Source organism: Simochromis diagramma, unplaced genomic scaffold (genome assembly GCF_900408965.1).
Source record: "Simochromis diagramma unplaced genomic scaffold, fSimDia1.1 OVJJ01000753.1, whole genome shotgun sequence".
NCBI classification, from domain to species: Eukaryota; Metazoa; Chordata; class Actinopteri; order Cichliformes; family Cichlidae; genus Simochromis; species Simochromis diagramma.
This window is the reverse complement of record NW_024387523.1, coordinates 7,037,137-7,059,053: the sequence shown is the minus strand read 5'-3', so window position 1 is coordinate 7,059,053 and position 21,917 is coordinate 7,037,137. Positions and strand designations below refer to the sequence as shown.

Below are 21,917 nucleotides of genomic sequence, written 5' to 3'. Positions count from 1 at the left end.
TCAGTAGTAATTTTTTTATAGTTAGGTACACACAATAAAGCAGAAAAGCTGGAGCAAACTATCCACTGGGTGCAGCACTGACTGATTGACTCTGACCTATTTACTAATTAATAGGTGGTGCTAGATGGGCTCTTTTGGAGCGGTTTTATTGTTTGTAAAATCAATGTCCTTTAAACCTAAAATCACCTTCACCTTACCTTTAAATAATCAAATTCCTTACTACAATATGACTGATCCTTTTATTTTTACGCATATATTTTCATTTTCTTGTGAGACGGTGCATGTTTTGAGGGGGCGGGGCGGGAGAATAGATGGACATGTGGGCACATCTCAGCCGTCAGAGGGCGGGTTTGTAGCGTTGTGTTCGCAGCGTGTGGCTGCTGCTGCTGCTACTGCTGCTGATGAGAGAAGCGGCAGGTCACCTACAGCTACCCAAATCTCAACAGCAGAGGTCCAGCGCCTTGGATGCGACTTTAAAGCGCGTCGAGAACAATAAGCACCGACTTACAGCTGTTAGTTTTGAATGTGGTAGACTGTCTTGCCGTTTATCTACCTGCGCTGCTCCTTTCTAGTGAAAGAACTGGGAAAACAAAACAAAAGGTGTGACTTGAAAAAGTGCCCAGCGGGCACGCGTCAGAAGTCCGGATAGATTTGGCACAAGTAAAGATGCCCAAATGGGTTTCGTCGCAATGGGATTTGAGTTGAAGAACACGTAACCACTTACAAGTCACCCCGATTCAACCCGTTGTTAAGGTAACTGGAACTTGAAAAGGCGTATTTTCTTTCTCTTTTCGTCTTCTTCTTCTTCTTCTTTTTGACCGCTGGGATGTTGTGAGTGACGCGTCGCCTGGGACAGAAGGAGCGGGGACGCAGAAGGAAGAGGGGGCACCAGAACTGGCTGAGCAGCGGAGGGATTATGGCTCTCGCAACGTTTTCCCTCAGCCTCATCACGCTGGCGCTTACAAACTTGCACCTTTCGAGAGCCAGCAATCGGCATGCGGTGTACTGGAACAGTTCAAACCTGCTGTAAGTGGTGCACTCTCTCCCCTTGTTAGCAAATTATCCGATGCTGGTCTTTGTCGATGCACACCTGTGTTGATAACTTGTTTACATGACGGTGTGAGCACCTTCTCCTGCAGCGACGTGCTTCTTTTATTTACAGCAAAGCCCTTGAACCACCACTGAAATACACCACAAGAGTTATATTTAAGAAATACGAGTTTGTAATAAGATAATAACCAGTTGCAGTAGTTCATAAGTGTCTTCTTTTTTATCTCTTTAATAATTCCAAGCTTCAGATGTTTCCTTTGTTCCCAGTCATTTAATCCATTTGAGTGCAGTAATGCATCTCCACTGGGAAACTGTTTTTGCGATGCTCCTCGTGTTCACCCTGCCTGTAAAGTGCCTGCTATATAAATATTTGAATCCCGTCTCACATTTAGACCATCTACTTGCTCCCAGTATTGAGTCATTGAAGTAGTTTTCATTTTTTTTTTACCTTGCTGTCTGCTCGTCCTCTCTGGCTCCATTCAGCATCAATGCATTATTCACATACATCACTCAAACTAGAAGAAGTCAGTGTATATGTGTGGTCATTACAAATAAGTATGCTTGCCACACTCACTCAAACATACCTCTGACTTTATTCTCATCCTGTGATTCCTCCGGCATCTGTGAGGTTGCTTACCTCTGGTGAGCTTTCTCAGGCTCTGCTATCTCTCTTTCTCTCTCTACTTCTATAAAGCCAGCTTGCTGTGGGGCAGAGATCGATGTGGATTCTACTGCCTTTGTCTTCTCATTAGCCAACAGTAAATTTATCTTTCTCACATTCTTTTATCTCTTCTCCTCACACAGCCTCCCTCTTTGCCTCCCCCACCACCCCCCACTCCTCGTTCGCCTCCTCTATCTGTGTTCCTCCTCTGTCCATTTGTATTCACCTCAGACGCGGGTCTCTCCTATCGCCTCTCTCTATCACATACTTTGCTTTTTTCTTCCTTCTCTTATTTTTCTACTGTGTATCACCAGCCCGTCTGTCCCCCTCAATTCCACCCCCCACCTTTCTTTTCCCCTGTTTCTGCATCTCATTTCCGCCCCCACATCTGCTGCTGCTGGTCCCTCACTCGCCTTCCGGGCTCTCTGCTGGGGGCACACATACAGTAAACGATTGGAATTAGAAAAGTGGGGTGAATTTAAAAATAGTCGTTATAATAACAGTTCTGAAACCTGATGGAAACAGTAAAGGTGATGCCGCAGCAGTGTCACTTCCTCATTAACATTAATGTGAGAATGGCAGAGTCACATTCACAACTGTTTCAGATTTATGACTACAGTTAATCCCGTCGGTGTGACATGAATAGAGAGGGGGTGTATTAACTGAGACTTAGTTGCGTTTTAGTGCTGAAAAAGTGCACAGGTTTTTGAGTGCCATAATCAACAGTAGTCTATCTATCAATTTTAATTAGTTGTCTGGTGTGTGCTCCATCTAAAATGATTTTCACAGCGTGGGTATGTTTGCTCGGTGTAGTTATTCATTACAGCGTTAGCACATTCGGTGGCTTTAAATTGACATTTATGTGTTAAAATGACAAATATGTGCACGTATTGATGAATTCAAAATGCAGTGTGTGTGTTTGTGTGTGAGAGAGAGGCATAGAGGGAAGGAAGCGGAGAGAGAAAGACAAAGTGCAGGTGTGGGTCTACATGCATGCGTGTGCAAAACCTTCTTTCTCCACAGTGAGATACAAATCTCTAAAATAATGCAAAAACTGACCCAGTTTGCAGGTAGCAGACAAATCCTCAGAGGCTATGGCAAGAATACTGATGGCCATCAAGTCTTAAAAGGCCCTAGGCTTGGAGCCATTTCTCCTACATGCACAGAAACCAGCTGAAGGCCTTGCTTGTTCAGTAACGCAGCTCCGTCTCTCATCCAGCTTTCGTTATAGAGGCAAGCTCAGGAGGGAGCAGTAAGAAATGAAGGCAGCAGGAGAGAGAAAGAAACCAGAGGCCTTTAGGGCCAAAACTCTGGTTCAGGCCTTAATGTTTCACCCTTGAGCGCAGCATTCAGCACAGATGGTTACGGCACAGCTGCAAGAAATGGGATCACTTGGAAGCCAACCTGTTTGTGCCAAAGCCATGAAAATGGCTTTTTATGATAACGCTCAGCTAGAAATGTCTTGCTCTGGTATACTGAAAGTCAAAAGTGGATTGTCACACAGTGGATTCCTCAGTAATACTGCTCTGTTTGATTCTTTTCAGCTTTTCTGAGGTAAACAACATCAGATGATTTATTATTGCTTTTTGTCATGCCTCGCACAATTTGAAACGAGATATCCCGATTATCATAACCCCAAGAAATACCTCGGAGTGCTTTGATTACCGCCCAAGCCCGTCACGACCGCACTACCCCCCATTAGAAAGTGTTGGCCTCAGCTTCCACTCTCAGCAGTGTGCCTGGCCAACTCGTTACAGATGTCCCTGCTAATGGCTGACTGAGGCAAGAAAAAACACACACGCAGGCCATTAAATCATCTCGCATCTGAGGCCATCTGCCAATTAGAGGGGGGAGATGTGGAACATCTTGAGAGCATGCCGGAGCAGCGGTGCACTGCGGTAGCCTCGCCTACCCGCAAGCAGCGTCCCATACTCCTGCCACCTCCTCCCATCAGGTGTCTGGCCTCGCTGGTTTCACAGGACGCATCTCCATAATTGCCCGGTGTGATGTTGGTGTGATGAAAACAGCAGCGCAGCTTTCATTCAATCTCCCACTCCCTCGCTAAGTCACATAGTTCCTCTGCTAATGCTTTTAACTTAGCAGAACACCAGAGCAAAAAAGTCTTTGCATGGGTGTGTGAAGGAATACCAGGGAATTGCGTTTGAAAATGTGCCACACGTCTCTTTGCTAAATCGCCATTCCCTTGCCTGCTCAGCCAGATGAAAGCTTTCTTTCGCTGTTTGTGGCCGATACTTAGTGATTTACAGCTCAGCGTGTTTTATGCTACACATTATGGACTGATTTGGCCCTGAAATGGTGTCTGTCAAGCCCCTGGAACACACACACACAAAACAAAACAACCCAATTCCCCACACAGTATATCTGGTGCTACAAAATAAATTATCACCTTGACAAATAGCTTCCCAGAGAGTTCGAGCAACAGCGGCCCGGTGATCAATGTTGAGTCAAGGTGCCGTCTTTCTCAACAGGCTCATTAACCACCAGGTCGGTTTTTGTGGGTGTGTAGACCCAGCTAGAGTTGGAGGCGGTCCCCTATGGGACAGAGGAGAACCTGGTGCCCTGTAGGAAACACTTTGTAGATATTAAGTTGCAGTAAAGGCAATCATTACTGAGAAATGAAGAAATGAGAGAGAGAAGGATGGGGAAAAGAAATGTCAGGTAATGGATAAGGACATTTCAGAAGGTAGATGGAGAAAAAGCAAAGGCTACAAAGTGTGAAGAATATTACTGTAAGGAAGAGCTGGCTCTAACTGAGAGATTGTAATAGAAAGGAATGGAAGGTGAAGATGTTGGAAAGGTGGAAAGCAGAGATGTCTTTCACTAGAATAAAGCAGTGGAAAGATTAATTAAGTCGGTCAAAAGTCAGGAAGGGTGAAAAAGAGCGCAAGCTTTGCCGGATATGGAAGTTCGGTTATTTGGCTGAATGTGCTGTAGCTGCTGTTTTCTGGGGAGAAGATACCCACAGGAGTTGATCCGTGCTAATGTGGACACAGGCTGGGTCATTCATGTGGACCAGTGCTCCGAGACAATAGCTGCTGCCACTCACCTGCCCCTCGGCCCAGAGAAACACGGCGACGCATACGGAGCTTACGGGAGACAAGCAGATTTGCTACCTGATTACATGCACGTTCGTCCGCCTGCAGCTCTGTCTCTTGGCTGTCTTGGCAATTTTGCATACAAATGCATCTTATTCACCGGCATTCAATTTGTTCTTTTGCATTCATTGTACCACACAAGCGCCTCAAACAGCAGTAGATAGTGGGCTTTTTTTCTCCTTGGTTGCAGTTATGTTAAATGAGAGGGAATGTGTGTGAATAACACTGATTGAAAAGTGCAATTTGACCTTTTGAGTTTTTGAATTAATCATGTTCCTCCATATCTAAAATGGAATATTCCCCTCTTGTTGTTTGTTGAGATATGAATGCTTTCCATTTCATTTGTTTTAGACATTCAGAAGATTAGTTTGATGAGCACTGCTGTTAAATGGACGACTAACTTAGTATCATCGCCCAGCGCTCATTGGAAGTGAAGTGGTGGAAAGTGGTTAAAGGTTACTGGTCTGCAAAGCTGTGTTCTGACCATTTTTAGCTTGTTGCAATGTGGTATGAGTCACATAAGTGGATGGAGAAACACTGAAAGGATATTTAATGGTTCTTATAGATCCAAGAGTGGGTGTGCAGATCAATACATTTATATGGTATGGGAAGGTGAATGGAACCTGGCCAAACAAAAACACGACCCGGTTGCTTTTGGAGCAGCAATCAATCCGGGTGCATCAGGTGATCAATTTCCAAATGCATTTTTAATTTGATTTTGTGGTGTCCGTAAAGCGCCGTGAAGCATTCGGCGCTAAGCTCGGGAAGCTCAGATCAAGTATTGCCTTGGAACAGCATGCCTGAGAATTGATTATTATGGGCTTGTCAGTCACTGCTCCGGGGTTCATGCTCCTTAGGGGCCTTAACTATGTTTGTGTGAAACAAGGCCTTGGTATAGCTTCAGCAACAGCTCCAGAGAAAGCAAAGGTTAGAAAAACACGAGTGCAGGCACGGATGAAAGAAAAGTAGCCTATGTGTTTTGAATAAATCCAAGACTTAAAGTAAATGCAACTTATTTCTCTGAAATGTGAAAATAAAATAAAAAGCTGTAGGAAAGTATGCACCTGTGCAATTCTTTCACAAGATAAAAATGAAAAACCTTTATCACAACGTTCTCCTTATGCGCATATTTTATAATATCTACTCTCATCTTTTTCTTTTCTTCCAGATATGAAACATGTGATTTAGAATTCTTAACACAAAGAGTGAAATTTAATATACTTAAGGGACATAATTGCAAAAACAAAAATAAAATGGCACAGTGTTCATTTTTGGCCACTGCTGTTGTTGGGCATAAATCGCACTCTACCAAGCAGTTTGATTAAAGCCAACATGCAATTCAACAGATTTGAACCAAGGGAAAAGTCTGAAAACATCAGCTATTGTTCTGTTACAATAAAGTCTCCCGTCTTGGTGTTTCGCCTTTTTTTATATCTATTCTGATCCTCCTAAAGGTCCAAAGCACTCCAAGCCTGCTGAGCTTCATTTTAATAAGGAATCTGCAGGTGTGGTGGGCCATTATAACCCGTTCATGAGCTCTGATGGGAAGCTACCTTGGGACTCATCTAAGAGCTACCTCAGGTGACCTGGAGTGCTTCTTTCCGTGGAGGAGTCCAAGGGAAAAACATAGTTAGGCTCTTCATATGTCATCAAAGGCCATTAGCATTCCTGCACTCCAAGCTTATAAAAACTGCACTTAACTGGCAGTGGGAACCCACAGGAGATAGTCCTGATCCCAGACAGGTAGAACCAATTTCAGACTCAATGATTTGAATGCAAATGCTTTCTACAAAGAGGGCTTTCCAACTTCAGAATGGCAACTCCACAGTACATTACACTGGGAGTCTGCACTGCAGTGCCCGTTACCCACTGGGAAATTACATTGCTGCTATGATGAAAATGGCTGCCATGTAGGAAAAAGATCAAAGCTGTTGATAGGTGGATGGTCACTGGCTGGAGTTTGATTATTTGGGAAATGGGCCTTGTTAAGCTACATGGCCAGGAAAACAATATGGCAGCCACAGCAGTTGGTCAAAATAATTTGTTTTTTTATTGAAGCAGAAGGCCTCTTCTGAGGTATGGCAATTGAGGCGGTATTTTGCACCAACTGGCGCCCTCAGAGTTATCAGTGTCCTTTCATAAAAAAGGCAGCGAGCGAGGACACAGGTTTGTGCTCTGTCATATCTTGTTCTCTGTTCATTCCCTTCAGGTCTTGAGCCGTGACAGGTCTTCCCTCTAATGCTCTTGGGTGCTTAACAACAGCCGTGTTACGAGAAGTGGAAACTGTCCTCACAGCTTAGTGGATGATACGGCTCCAGTATTCCTTTTATGTGAGGGCAATTTCGGATATGGGCAGCGTAATAATTAGATATTCTCTTATAATTGAGATTTTTCCTATTGAAGATGTAATTATATGAAGGTCTGAGACCCTTTGGCAGCCGTCGTCTCTGTAATAAGAATATTTGAAGAAAATTGAAATCTCTCTCTAGTGCTCTGTGCATCCAGAATGACAAAAAGTAATTTGACCTCTCAGCGGCAGCCACCGCTGCCGCTTAATGTATCCCTCTTATGTTGTTAGAGGGAACATTTAAATCAGTACATCTTCAAGCGAAACTGCTCTATTACAAATATGATAGCAAAGTCGTTAAAACTTGAAAGTGTGGTGCAAGTGAATCGGAGGGGAAGCTACCTACTGGCAGAAGTAAAGGTTAGATTGTTGTCGGGAACCTGGAGAGCTGTGCTGCGCAAATTTAAAATGCGGAGACATTGAAATGCTGTGCTTGTTGAGGTAATTACGTTGGAGGTATTAAATAAAACACTTTTTTTCAGGGAACATCCAGCTTTTGAAAAATATAGTACTGTACACGCAAGTCAGTATGCAGTGTCCACATCGGATTGCTGGGAAAGAGGTCGAATAGACGCATTAGTCCTTGTTGTGTTTCTGTTGTGTTGAGGGGGGCCAATAAACAATACTGTGAAAGCTGAACGTTTTTGAGTGCAAAGTTACATAAGAAAATAAATGAAATCAAATGAAATAACAGTTAATATTAGATATATTATATTAGACACACAGGTGATTACTTTTTCAATTAAACTGAAGAAATGGAGTGAAGCCTGCCAGCTAGTTCAGGCAATCAACTTGAGCTGCGCTGCTTTGTACACAAATGGCATGGCTCATTCTCCTCATGAACACTGAATACTCCCTAACAGTTCAGTTGTCTATTTAATGCTACAGTCACACTAGAGAAGACATTGATTGGACACTTTAGCACAACCATAATTACTGCAACTGTGTGCAATGAGTTTTTTCATTGAAATGTTTGCCTTGAAGACAGGGATTATGACAGGGTCTATGACTGGTGACAATGAGTTGCTGTCTTCAAAGTGACTTTGCATCACGACAACATTAAAATGGCAATAAAACAGAGTCTGTTTGTGATTCAGTGGGGTCAAGTTGGCTATTAATGTGTTAATTGTGATAGTTTGTCAATTAACTTTGGTAAATCTGCAAAACTTGCAAATCTGTTGCAGTGTTTGGTGTGGTTGTGGCTTAAGAGGTGGAGCAGGTCATCTACCAATCAAAAGGTTGGTTATTCAATACCTGGCCTCTCCAGTCTGCATGTCCGTGACACTGAACCCCAAGTTTCTCCCGATACATTCACTGGACAATGAATGTGTATCAATGTCAGATAGAAAACACTTAGCCATAGAAAATAGTGCTTGTATAAAATCTTTTGTATAAATGGGTGATTGAAGCTTGAAGTACAAAGCTTTGAGTGCTCAAGCAGAATAGAAAAGCACTGTACAAGAACCAGTCCATTTACAATTTATTTCCTATTCTAAATCTTTTACTGTCATCGTGTATAGAAATTCACATTAACTACTTAGTATTCCAGAGTCAGAATCTTTTAGATTTGAAACAGGAATTCCTCCACAAATAGTGACATAGATGCACCACGATGGGATTGGCAACCTGTCCCTTCTCCTTGTGATTGATCATGGTCACTCAGAGTTTCAAACTCTGGTTGTTGCAACTACTTGGAGTTTGTCTCCAAAAGCATAATAAACTAAAGCAGTAACCTATTTTTCCTTGTGGCAAAGATGTTGCCATCCTACTTTAGTGTTACTAAATCATAATGAGGCTCACGCATGACCACATACATGGATTAAAGATTATGGCTGTGGTATGATTTTGACAAAGAAAATTGAGAAAATTAGAAGAAACAAAATGCCTCAAGCAGCGTTCTCATGTTGCCGTACATTTAATTGATGGGTATGCCATATGTGTGGCTTGCTGGTGTGGTTGCCAGTCACAAGGCAAGTAGTCTGAGCTTTGACTAGTTGTTGGCATGAGCTTAGTTGGCAACCTGTGACTTACTTTGATCACTACAAAATTCTTGATTTAAATAAACATGATCTGATTGGCTGGCACTTGAAAAGTTGAACTTTTCGCAACTCGAAGCAGCACAAACAAAGCATGGTATCGGCTCCGCAATTCAGTTTGACAACGTAAGTCATCTCCTTCAATGTGAATGACAGGCGAGAGCATGAAAGCCTGAAAGATGTGCATGTGTGTTCTGTACAATACGGATTGCGAGAAGTGTGTCACTTTCTAAAGAGGGAGTTCTTGCAGGGTAGCAAGACTTCACTTCAATAAAGAGGACTGTTCATAGATCTTTTGGTAGGTGCTTTATTGAAAGAAAAAATCTGATGCTGTGAGATGTCAGGCCAAGTTCAGATGGTGTTTGTTTCCACATAATAAGAAGCAAACCCCAAACCCTGAATGCTAAAACCGAAAACCAAGTACTTACCCAACTGACAAATAAAGAGCAAATTGAGTTTGGAGCCTACAATCCAAACTGTATTCTGCTGCTGCAATGAATCATGTGAAACTTCAGCTGTCTGACTGAAACGAGGCTTGTTTAATCTTACACTCATATGGATGAAAAACAGGGTGAAAATAATCTCCTGCTCCTCAGACTTAGCTATGCCACAATAAAATACTTGTGCAATTATTTATTAGAGACAAATGGGCAAAAATACATTTTTAATGGTTCAGACTTTTATGTAATATAACAGGAGGTACAGTCAGCAGATCAGCAGACAGCTCAGTGGTACTATGCTCCTTTCTTTGCACCCATGTTTCCATATCTTCAACCTCATCATTTAATCAGGTCTCGTGTTGGTCTGCATAAAAAAAATACCTACTCTGAATTCATTTGCCGCCTTGATGTGTAAATCCAGTCATGGTTAATGCATGAGCGACGGCACATGCATAATTATGACTCTGTACTCACACACCTGCGTTTTTTTCCCCTGCACTTGGACAAGACATGACTCAACACACTGCCGGCATCCTCCGTCACCGAGGATGGGAAGGTTGGTGGTGGCGAAGGTGGGGACGTTTCAGTCCTTTGCTCTCTCCTGATCAGTTTGAAATGTTGATGAGGGAAATAGCTCTACATCGCAGTCTGTTATTTGCATTTGTTAAAGCTCGGAGGATGATTTGTAGAGGAATAAGAAGGGGTGGCGCCCTGCTTGTTATCACAAATTTTTGAGAGCCGTAGTATCAATGACCAGGTTCTTGAAATATAAGGGTCTGTAATCTACCTGTTCGCCATGCCTCCTGATTAAACTGTGCAAATCTCCCCTGGCTATGTACCAATCTGCTGCAGTGCTTTGTTTGTTAAGTTATTTATTTGGTTGGTTCAGCTGCTTTTCAGCAGCTTGGGGCTATGTACAGCAGACATCTGTGAGTACTGCCCCGATGACCGTAGTGTTAAAGCTACATTTCTTACTTACCGTGAGTGTTGTATATGCAATGTTTTCTCATGGTAACAACCGGTGTAATGCAGCATAGCACTGTGTCTAGACTAGCATGGTGTGTAAAACTGGGAATCACACAGAGACGAGCCCAGCGCTTCACCATGCTGTGTGTGGGTGTATAGAATATCAATGTCCTGCTGTGCTCTCTCACTCTGTGTTTGTCTGGCTGCTATTAGGTGGCATTTAAGGTGTTTTCATGTCTCAATGTCTGTCTGGGTTCTTGTATGTGTGCGCGTACATCCTTGTTTGATTGATTGTCTTTGAAAGCACAGTAATGATTCTGTCTCCTCGTCTTGGCCGTCTCCGTCTCTTTTGGTCAGTGTCTCCCTCACGCCTGCGTTTGCCTCGCAGAGCAGCAGCGCTCTCCGTCTTCCTGCCGTGTTGTTTGAAGTGTTTTTGCTCAGCCTTCTGTTCCTGCTCCGTTCTCACCTTGTGTGGAGTCAATGGGAAGTCCCAGAAGACTGCCTCGCTCAACCGCATTGCTGTGCGTGGGAGGGAAAGTGGGCACTACCGCCCATTTACCTCCCTTTAATTTATCGCTCTATTGCAGTTGAAAGAGTGAATCACATAGGTCGTCTCATTATTTAGAAATCATCTCGCTCATAGACGTCTTAGTACAGTGTGAGAACACGAGGGAGGCTGTGGTTTTCCTTCTCACTGCATTCTTTGTGCCCGTGTGTCTTTCAGTATAGGATAAAGTATATGTACTGTGAGAGATAGATGGTTATGATAAATAGATTTGCTTTTGCAGCACTTAAAGGGATTCTGTGCCACTTCCCAGGAGGAAAAGGTAGAAAAAGTTCTGACAAAAAATAACCAAAAGGAAGAGGAAGAAAGTGAGTATGGGGGAGGAAAATGAGGGGGAAAAAGGAACTTGTGAGAGGGGGATATAAAGCATTTCTAAGATGTAAAGGCTGACAGTGGAGTGGAGGTGGGGGATAGGCTAGGACGAGGAGGAGGAGGGGGGAAAAGGGGATATTTGTATGTAGGGGAGAGGAAGAGTCTGCATGGAGAATATTAATGGTGTGTCAGGAATTGGAGTATCTTTAAAGACCTCAACCTTTTCTGTGGTGCTGATGTGTACTGTATCAGAACAAGCAGCTTGGAGGCACTGCTGAAAAATCAGGAAAAATAGCAGAACAGGCAACTGTCACAGTGGCTATTCTGAACCCACACACAATATTGTACCGGTCGGAGTAGTGTTTGCATGGCACAGATCCTGGTGGCTATGAATCAGGAAATAGTAATGGCCCCACTGATACATTCATCACTCAGATAATTTCCACTGCTTGTCCACAAGGGTTGGGAAATTGGACAAATATATCATGATATATTGTGCTAGCAGTGATTAGCCAAGTCCATTATCAGTGGTTCTTTTTCGAGCCGATTCTCGATGATGATTTTTATCTTTGTAGGTTAACAGTTTGGAATTCTTCTTTTATGAAAATGCAGCACTATGAATTTATAGACACTGATACCACTGATCTGATGTGGAAAACTGGCCTTTGAATGGTCCACAGTATTTCCCGCAAATTCAGTGTGTGATGCTAGTGTATGTGCACTCATCTGGTTTAGCATGCATGGGTGTGCATGTGGCTACTTTCCCAGTACATTGGCTTTCTTAAATGACTTAATAAATAATAGAGTTTCTTCTCTACAAATATTTTATTTGCCTAGAACTTTGCAGTAATAAATAAATAATAAATATAATCAGATGCTTCTTTAGTGAGTCTCTCATCCTGCAGATGAACTCTGTCTTGAACTGCAGTTATCAAAAGTAGTCCTTGTTCTTCTCTGCATCATTTGTCAGCTTGGTGTCGTGGAAGGTTTGTAATACAGGTTCTAGCTAGACTGGCCCTCCTGCTCAGATTGGATCTCCAGAGCAGTATAAAGAGTAGCAGCAGTGCTCCAAGATACGGATATGGAGTCTGTCCAATGGTGGTACGAGAAGCTCACTGGGGAAGCAGGTAATTGATGTTGAGGGCTGTAGTAAGACACCTGAGCTGGGGGAATAGTCCTCCAGTAAACCAGTCACTGGTGGCATTGTTCTGTCAGATGGTTTAAAATTAAAAACAAATAATAAAAATAGGCATTTGTTTATGCACAGCTCTCTCGACGTCCTACCACAGCATTTCAATCAGGTTGAGGTCTCAGCTTCCTCTGGGCTATTGTGGCATGTTGATTCTTTTCTTTTTCAGTCATTCTGTTGTAGAGTTGCTGCTGCACTTGCGATTGCCCTGGTCATGTGCTGAAAAACAAGCCTAAATCATTACCTCTCCGCCACTGTGCTTGACATTTCATATAAGGTATTTGTCCTGACATGCTGCAATGTGGTGTTGTGTATTATGGCCAGACATCTCTGCTTTGGTCTGCCTTTCAGTCTGTCCAAAGGACAATTTTCCAGGAGTTGGACTTTCGATGCTCTTCCAAATAAGCCAGGTTTGTTTTTAATTGGACAGTCATGAGCTTTAACTTTTAACATGCCAACTGAAGCCTGTAGAGTGGGTTTTTTTTTTTTTTGGCAGCGTCTTGGAATATTGCACAATCTGACCTTGGAGTGCATTTGTTGGGACATCAGTCCTTGGAAAGTTGTGACATTGTGCCATTGTGTCTGCATATCTATCAAGCTAGCTAGCTAGCTAGCCAGGTAATTCACGCTGTACCTCTCTCTTTAAGTATTATTCACATGCCTCAAACACAGCCACCAATTTTTCAGTTGCTGTCGTGTCAGGACTGTGAAATCCCTCCAAGCACCTGTCAGCTCTGGGATCTACAGCAGGAAGGAGAATAGAGGGTACTGCAGGTGTGCGCATTGTGTGTGCGCGCACATGCGTGAGAGGGAAGGGAAGTGTGAGAAAAGGAAGAGGGAGAGAGAAGTGACACTCATTTACCACATGATGCAAGGAAGAAACACACTGTCTTTTGTGGAAGCCTGTGTCACAGGTGACAGTCAGTGACAGGGCCATGAACAGGCCTGTCAGGAAGGTAGGAGCCAAAGAGGGGGAGACGCAGGAAATGTATATGGTAGTCCTCGTATAGCAGATGACAAATAGAGTGAGTATAGGCGTAGGCTACGGTGGCAGCGAGAATAACAGTGGAGCACATTGTTAGGAGTTAAATGATGTAGTGAAGAGAATAACATATATAGCCTGAGGTCTTTGTGTAGAAGATGGGGAAAGCAAGTGACGCACAGCAACTGCAGGAGATGGATTCCCCTTGTGGAAATTGGTTTAATACCAGGAGGTTTATTCCTTGGAAATGCTTGCTGCCTTTAAAAACATTGTGGTTGTAATTAGAAAAAAGGGAGAGACTGTAGATAATCAAATTCACGTCTCTGTCTGATATCTCTTTTGCTTTGCTTTTTAATTTAATCCAGAGTAATGCAAATTGAAACATCAAACTCTCAAGTTCTCCTTTCTGTCAACACAAATTGTCTGCTGAAAGAAAGTTTTACTCGTCTTCAAGATTTCCTAAAATCTGTGACAGCCTCAGACTTGGCATTTGCAATCATAAAACAGCCTGTAATCCCTAATTAGCAGGCTTTAATTTTCTTAACGGGAATGAACTTTTGCTCAAATTAGAGGTTCCATTAAGTTTTGATTCGAACCTCCAGCGCACGCCGTGCGGAGGGAGGGAAACGAGTGTGGAGGAAACGATATCTCTACCTAATGTGCAGTGCTAGAAAGATAACGGCAGTTTCAGAAATGCCAGAGACATTAGCATTCTTGCATCGTGGTATGTGTGTGTGTGCGGTCTCAGTTTTTAAGTCTAAAAAAACCCCCAAAACTGTTGTGCGTCAGCGAAAACCAGTACCCGCACCCCCTCACAACACACACCTCCTCTTCATTAGACAGTTCATCAGCAATCTATCATCATATGTATTATTTATGAGTGGAGCTGAGTTAATTTTAAACATGCAGCACAGGTTTCTTTAGTTATTTAGGTTTCATTTTTTTAACTAGTGTCAGCCCTATTGTATATTTAGAGACAGGGAGAGAGCGCTCGGAGCTTTAGAAAATGATGCTTTTCTCCTTAATGAGGACTTGTTTCCACCGCTGCCACCTCAACCCGAGCAGAGCGCCAGGGTTTTCTGCTCTGCCAGCCTGTGCTTGTATGCAAATATCCATTTTTCAATCAACCTTGCCGTTCTTTCCGAGGCGTTCGATACAGGTCTGGCCTTTTGCGAAGTAATTCACCCAGAATTCCTTTGACCTCCGAGGTCAGCGGGTGGAACGACACCTTTAATCACTAACCTCCACTCGCTGTCGACCGAGACCCAGCGAGGTCACTTAAAGTAAACAGGCTCTCGGATTGCATTTAAATAAGCAACTCAGGATAGTGTAATGGCATTGACTGAGTCAGGTTAGCGCATCTGTCTGTAACAAGATAGAAAACATTTTGCACCAATGTTTGGAACTTAAATAGGCAAATTTGCATTACAATAGGATTATCTGTGACCAAGATGTTTAATAAGCTACCAGGCATCTTCTGTTTTTCAAGTAGTTTCTGGTCAGGAGGCTTTTTTTTTTTTTTTTAAATAAGTACTGAATATCAGAAATTAAGCAATACTGTAACATTGCCTTAATACTTCAATTTTAAACTTGTTTTGAACAAAACTTAGAACTGTAGCTTTTTTCTGGATTTTTATCCCCATTAAAAAGCACCAGTGATTCCTTTTTTGTTGTTGTTGTTGAGTTAAAATAGGCAAGAGAGAAAACATTATAAAGCTTGAAAGTTTTTTTTCCCTAATTGTTTTGGCACATATCTCATAACACTTTAAAAAGAATTCTCAGCAACAGAAAAAGCATTTCCCAAAACTGTTCATGTGTTCAGCAAAACACTATAGTTAACCCACAAAAGGCTGTAACTCATCCAAAACTGTCAAAATGAAGTTTTTGTGTCCATGAATACGTCGGTGCCACCAACATCTTCTGATGTTTTTACTGATATTGAATTTCTATTGTAACTGACTGCTATTGTGTGTCAAAATTAACTGCCCCGATTTCCGGAGCACAATGTTCTGCATTCTGCTTTGTAAAAATAATGTGACACACGTAATGCTCGAAAAAGATAATTATAATTTCCCTCATGGGAAGGTTGGATGTCTGAGATGATTAACAGTTGAAACCTGTTTGTTGAAGCTGTGCTTCTAGTGTATTGCTGGCAAAGCCACCTGAGTTCCCAAACCAAGTCTGACCAAAAATATTGGAGTTTTAAGATGAGTATTTGACTTCACTTGGCCTTCCTCTGGTTTAGTCCCAGGAACTGCCAAATAATTTCATGCCCTTTAGGACTTCTTCTATGGTTGAATTCCTGGGGGCGTGTGCCAAGTGTGATGTGAAGCTGGGAGAGGTTTAGGAATTGGAGGATTTACAGGTGAGAGAAAATTCCTGAAATAAAGCATGCTTTCAAAAATGTAAGTGTCAATCATTTATTTTCATCAATCAACAAAATGCAGAGAATGAACAAAAGAAAAATTCAACTTCAACAACAACAACTTCTTGTTGTTTTTTTACTAAAGAAAGTTCTTAATGACTTTTGCTGTATTTTTGGGGTCGTTGTCCTGCTGCAGAATACATTTGGGGCCAATAAATAATCATTTATATTTCTGAAAGCATCCTTTGTTTACAGCAGTTTTTTTCTGGAGTGCCTGTATAGATGGGAATTGCTTTCTCAGTTTTTAATCTTTTAATTTAATTTTTCTTCACTTTTGGCCAAACCAAAGTGCACTATAAATAGGCTGTGGCAAACCACTACTAGGAGATACTGTGTGCAGTAACGTAATGCAATAACACAATACTGCTGGGAATCACTGGACATCCTGTCAGTAAGTTTTGCCACAGATGCTCAACCTCCTCACACCTACGTATCGCTCTGTTGGCAATGTAAGCCCAACTGTGAAGAACTCCTGTGTGCCCAAACCATCCTCGACACTCTTCTGCATGCTTCTGTTTTCTGCTGTCTTCCCCTTAATACAACTTCTTTCTCCTCTTCCACTCACATGAGCTGGTGTTGCCCCTGCAAAATATTTATCTGAGCAGGCCTCTGTTTTTGTTTCCCCTAATTTTTATGAATATTTTTTAACAATACTCACAACTTACATCTGTAAGCTGACTGAACAACAGGCACCACTGATGGAGCCAACAACTGGGCAAATACCAAAATTCCTTGTTGAGTTTCAGCTAATAAGGCTTTTTAAGTTTAGCCTATGTCTTTTCAGGAGCCTCATCACTTGGCCGTGATCTTGAAGCCAGCTGGGCATTTATTTGGTCAGTCATTTTGAACCATTATTGAAATTATCTTTTATTTTATTTTTCACAAGGCCATAAAATGTATTTATAAAATTAAAAGTCAAATCTAATAAAATAGCACTTTCTGACTTATTTTTAAAGTTTGAATTTGTAGTTCTGTTATAATTTTTGTCGTTACAGAATTTTCTCATAGATTTTAATGCAAGAAACGTGCCTCTTTCTATTACTGTCTGTGGTTTAGCAGACTACCTACATCACACCATAAAACACAAAGTCTCTGTCAGTGTGTTCGTTTATTACTTTGTCCACAAACTCCTCGTAGGCCCACCAAGAGTTGAGCTGCCAGACTAGGCCACTTAAGCCACTGAAGGTTCTTATCTATAACAGATATAATGTGGCATTTTATTGCCTAGCAACCACCTAGCAACATCCTAAAACAATTTGTTTTTAGCATTTTTGCATCATGTAACTTTTATTTAATGACAATAACATCTAAATGATATTATGACAACATTGTTTTGCTTACCAAAAGGCTAGCATGGCCTGTTTTTGCACTTGTGCATCTATGACACCTTATGAAAGAATCCGGTTGTTTTAACGTAACAATAACAACTCATTTATACCCACAAATGTTTCATTTTAAATGTCTAAAAGCCAGCTAAAATGAAAATTTTAAACAACAAATACAAAAACAACCAGCATCCACTCTCAGTGTGATTAAGTATGCCACTCTGCATAAACAGACACAACAATACTGTAGCATGGGCATGTACCAGTCAGTGAAATTTATGAAATATTGGCTCACAGGAGCTTGACATTTAGATGTACTTTTCTGTATATGATGACTAACGACAATGACATAATGTTGGCATGTTTTGGCATGTGACATTTTTCAACTGAGAAGGAAACATAATCTTTTTTGATCACATTTAAAACCAATAGTTATTCAAATTGCCGTTGTATGTGCAAAACAAAAATGAGAAATTTCTGTTATGCTGCAACAAATAATCAAATGTTTCAAAGAATTTCACTTGATTTGTTTTGCCAGTAAGTTATTCAAGAATTTAATCATAAACATTTATAAATAACACCGAAGCTTACTAGTTAAAATATGAAAAGCGTACCTTTAGGGATTGCATCCATATTTAACAACACTCCGGCACTATTATACTGAACAAGCATGTTGTTTATGTGGAGGTGGATGGCTATAACGATACATCTATCTTTCATGCAGCACATTAGAGATTTTACCATACATAATTAATATCTGTATTTGTATTTTAGTATTCTAGCCTCAGCTGTACCTTAACTATGGCTTACTATAACCACAGTCTTTCTTTTCATGGTCTTACTTCTGATTGTATTGAAGAGGTGAAAACAAATTTCAGATGTTGCCACTGGAAGTGAATGAAATTGTCTTTGAGTAGAATTTTATGGAATAGTCCAGCTGCACTATTCTGTTGTAATATCCAGCTATAAGCCTCCGAAAGCAGAAAACTTCAGCCTTTTTTTAACATTTACCGCCAAGGTGCCCTTGAGCAAGGCAATAAACTTTTAATTACTGATGTGCCGTAGTTTAATAGCCAGCTGTACAGGGCTGGTTTTACAGTATGTGTAACCCTGCTCTCTTATGACTTCAGGCTGCTACAATAAATGTTGTCCATGTAAACAAGTCTGGATAACAAAGAGAAAAAAAATGAGTCATCCATCTGTAGTACTACACATACTATAGGTGTGACCTGTAAGGGGGAATTACACTGTATATTGTCATTCTCCGAGATGCTTCTCCTGCCACTGAGTAGTTTATCTTAGATGTGGCATCAGTCTCTGTGCAGACACCTCATCTCCCTCTTTACCACATAAACCCAAATGCCAAATCTTCCGTAAGCCTCACGGTTTAAACCAAGATACGCTGTAAATCCACTTGCCGACACTTTACATCTACCATACACGCCAACATGCCAATGCAGACAGTACTGTTCAGCTTGACTGGGAATTCTTAACAAGGCGATAATTGTAAAATTGTATTGAGTATTGAGAAATTATGCAAATGTGCATTTGTTCTGCACGTCTTTTAATTCAAATACATGCAGAGCAATCATGACAAATTGATTAAAGTTTTGATTGGAGGAGATTTTTTGAATGTTGTTTAGTTATTAGTGATGTGCTTTTATAAAACAGCTAATCAAAGACACCCCCCCCCCCAAAAAAAAATAAGTCTTTGTTTCCACCGAAATAACTTAATGTCTAACTAATCAAGGAAGAAAAGAGCTACACACGCACTTGGACACACACATACACAGACAGAAAATCCGGTAACTCTGATTCTTCTCTGTAAAGCCCTGCAGGTGTGGTCCACTCCTCCTGTGCTATTAGCACAGCCTATCATTGGTATTCATTTCCCGCTCCTAATTCCCCCACAGTATTTTTTTCCCTTCTCACTTGACAGAGGACCGTGGGTTAAACGCCGGGGGGAGCGCTTCATCACGACTAGATCTGATCCAATTAAATACAGATTTAATCAGCCCCGCAGTCGGCGAGTGAATACTCAATGTGATCAGGCCGTTGGTAACTGGAAGCCCAGCAGCGTGGGCGCTGGTTTCCATCCCCAGGCCAGAAGATTGGCTTGGTGGGTGAGAAAGCACCTTGATCCTATCTGACCTGTCAACTGGGCTCGTTCAGATATCTGCAGATAGGTTCGGTTGTCATTTTTTATTAACCTGATAGAACGCTGAAGCTGTTTCTTAATTCTCTACAGTGTCCACAAGCCCTTGTTATGATGCTTCCTAACACAATGTTAGTGTTGTGAGATGCTGAGACAGCAGGAAGAGCTATAAGATGAGGCCTTAATGCAGGCAGTCACAAAAATTAAGAGATTTAAGGAGTTATGTGTGGCAGGCTAGACATTTTGCTGGGGGTTAACATTTCATTTACTTTCTCGTGTACCAGTGGCCACATGAATGGAAAGGAAAGCATGAACCCCCCCTGCCCCTCCTTTCCTGCCAGAGAGGGAAGATTTTACCTCCTTCTTCCCAAATGGCTGCAGCTGCTGATTGTTGAAACCTTTTACTCTGCAGAGGAAGCAGTCCTGTGATATGAAATACAGCTCCCCGGTGCCCCATCAAAGTCCACTGTAACTGCTGTGTCACCTTCAGAGTTCCAAGGGAGGATTGTACATCGGGAGCTGCTGCAGAGCTTACTAATGAGAAGTCATTGGGAATCGGGTTGCTTTTTAACATAGCCCAATGTCTGGGGGTCGTTTTAGTTATGACCTGAGACTTAATTACAAATCCTGCTATTTAGTATATGGTGTTATGCATGAGAGCCAGCGAGAGAGAGAGACTGGCAGTCTGTGACTAGATATTTCTGTGAAAAATAACAACTCTGGCTGTCATTCAAATGTGTAACTGTAAATAAGTAATGCCTGTCTCAGTTAGCCACATCCCACACAATGCAAACATAACACACCATGTCATTAAGTGCACTGTTTAGTGTCTGAATCAAATCCAAACTGGCAGGCACATTGCTCTGGCTGGCGAATCTTAACAAGCTGGGGGTTTGTTCCTCATCTAGTATGCCAGCAAGTCTAGTTTCTACCAAAAAAAAGAAATCTTGGTCCACTGATATCATATTTTTTCTTCAGCAAACTCAAAACAGTATGCACATTAGCTTGTAATACCAGCAGCAAGAGAAGTTACTCTAATAATCTAAAATGTTTCCATTTTGATGAGAAAGAAGCTTTTACATCCAGGTTTGGGTGTAGCTTCTGGTACTGGCAGAAGCTGACGCTGTGGAATCTGTTGTTTGATGTGGGAGGAGGGATGGTGGATATATTGGGTAAAACATGTTGAACATGGAGCTGCCATGCAGCAGGACAAGTAGATTCATGGAGGTAATAAATGAGGAGGTTGGTGTAACAGAGGAGGATGCTAGGTATCGTGTAAGACGGAGGCAGATGATCCTCTGTAGCAGCCAGAAGAACTGTAATCTCACTACTGATCAATCTATCCATCCATTGATCTGTCAATTTTCTTCCACTTATCCAATACAGGTTAGCTGGAGCCTATCCTTTCTGTCATAGGGCAAGAGGTCAGATAAACCTTGGACCGGTCAGCTCAATCTCAGGGCTAGCATGCATAGCATGTCTTTGAAATGTGGGAAGTAGCTGGAATCCCTGGAGAGAACAGGGAAAAGATAAAAGCTCCCCACAGGAAGATCACAGCCAGGTGGTTGAACCCAGAGCTGTCTACAGATTAAACTTTTATATACATAAATCACAATTGAGAAGCCATAGCTCACAGTCAAAGCCTCGAACAGGAAAAGTTGCTTGAATATATTGATGCAAACAAATTAGCTTACCAATTTTGGATAATATGTCACGTTGATTGTTGGGCTGTGATGTGCAACTGGTCTTTCCAAAGTTTCCCTCTGTGGCCGTCCTTTATAATATAACGCAGCTACACCCACAACTTCCTTTGAAATATCAATTCGTTTGGAGCAAGTAATCATTCAGTAAACATTATATATGTCAGACCCAGCAGTTTGCCTGAGGTTGGGCAAGTTGGAGGTTCACAGGTACTCTGTTCTTCTGCTGCCAAAATTACTGGATTCTCCCTGGAAGACTATTGATGTACTGCCTTTCTGCCCATGAAAGTAACACTGGTGATTGTCAGACCAATAAGAATTTGTGCTGATGAGAGGGTATCAACCCAAACCATCGACCACTTGATCTGGAGACTGCAGCCCAACACAAATCAATCTGTTATTTTAAAGCGAACAAGAAACTCATTTTCTGTTCCTTTAAACTTTGCGGTTGTGAATTATGGGCTGTCAGATCATATCCTGAGTGTCATTGACATTCAAAGTGCTCCCCAGCCTTTATTAAAAAATAACACAGAAAGAGATGGTTTTAACATTTTACATTGTTCAGAAAAGTTTATCTATGTATTGAATACAGAAATCTGAAATTAATACAAAAATTACTTTTGGAGTGTGTTTAGTGTTTCCTACTAA

General features: G+C 41.7%; 1 protein-coding gene across 2 annotated transcripts in view; it reads left to right on the top strand.

Moving 5' to 3' along the window:
• The first annotated feature begins 314 nt into the window (after positions 1 to 314).
• Positions 315 to 21,917, top strand: part of efna3a (ephrin-A3a) — a 74,413-nt gene continuing 52,810 nt past the window's right edge. Inside the window, exon 1 of one of the 2 annotated variants that reach the window (XM_040020757.1) lies at positions 315 to 1,026. In XM_040020757.1, the coding sequence (XP_039876691.1) occupies positions 917 to 1,026 (110 nt within the window). In that variant the 5' untranslated portion in view covers positions 315 to 916. The remainder of the gene's footprint in view (positions 1,027 to 21,917) is intronic. The other variant, XM_040020756.1, reaches the window with a different exon arrangement.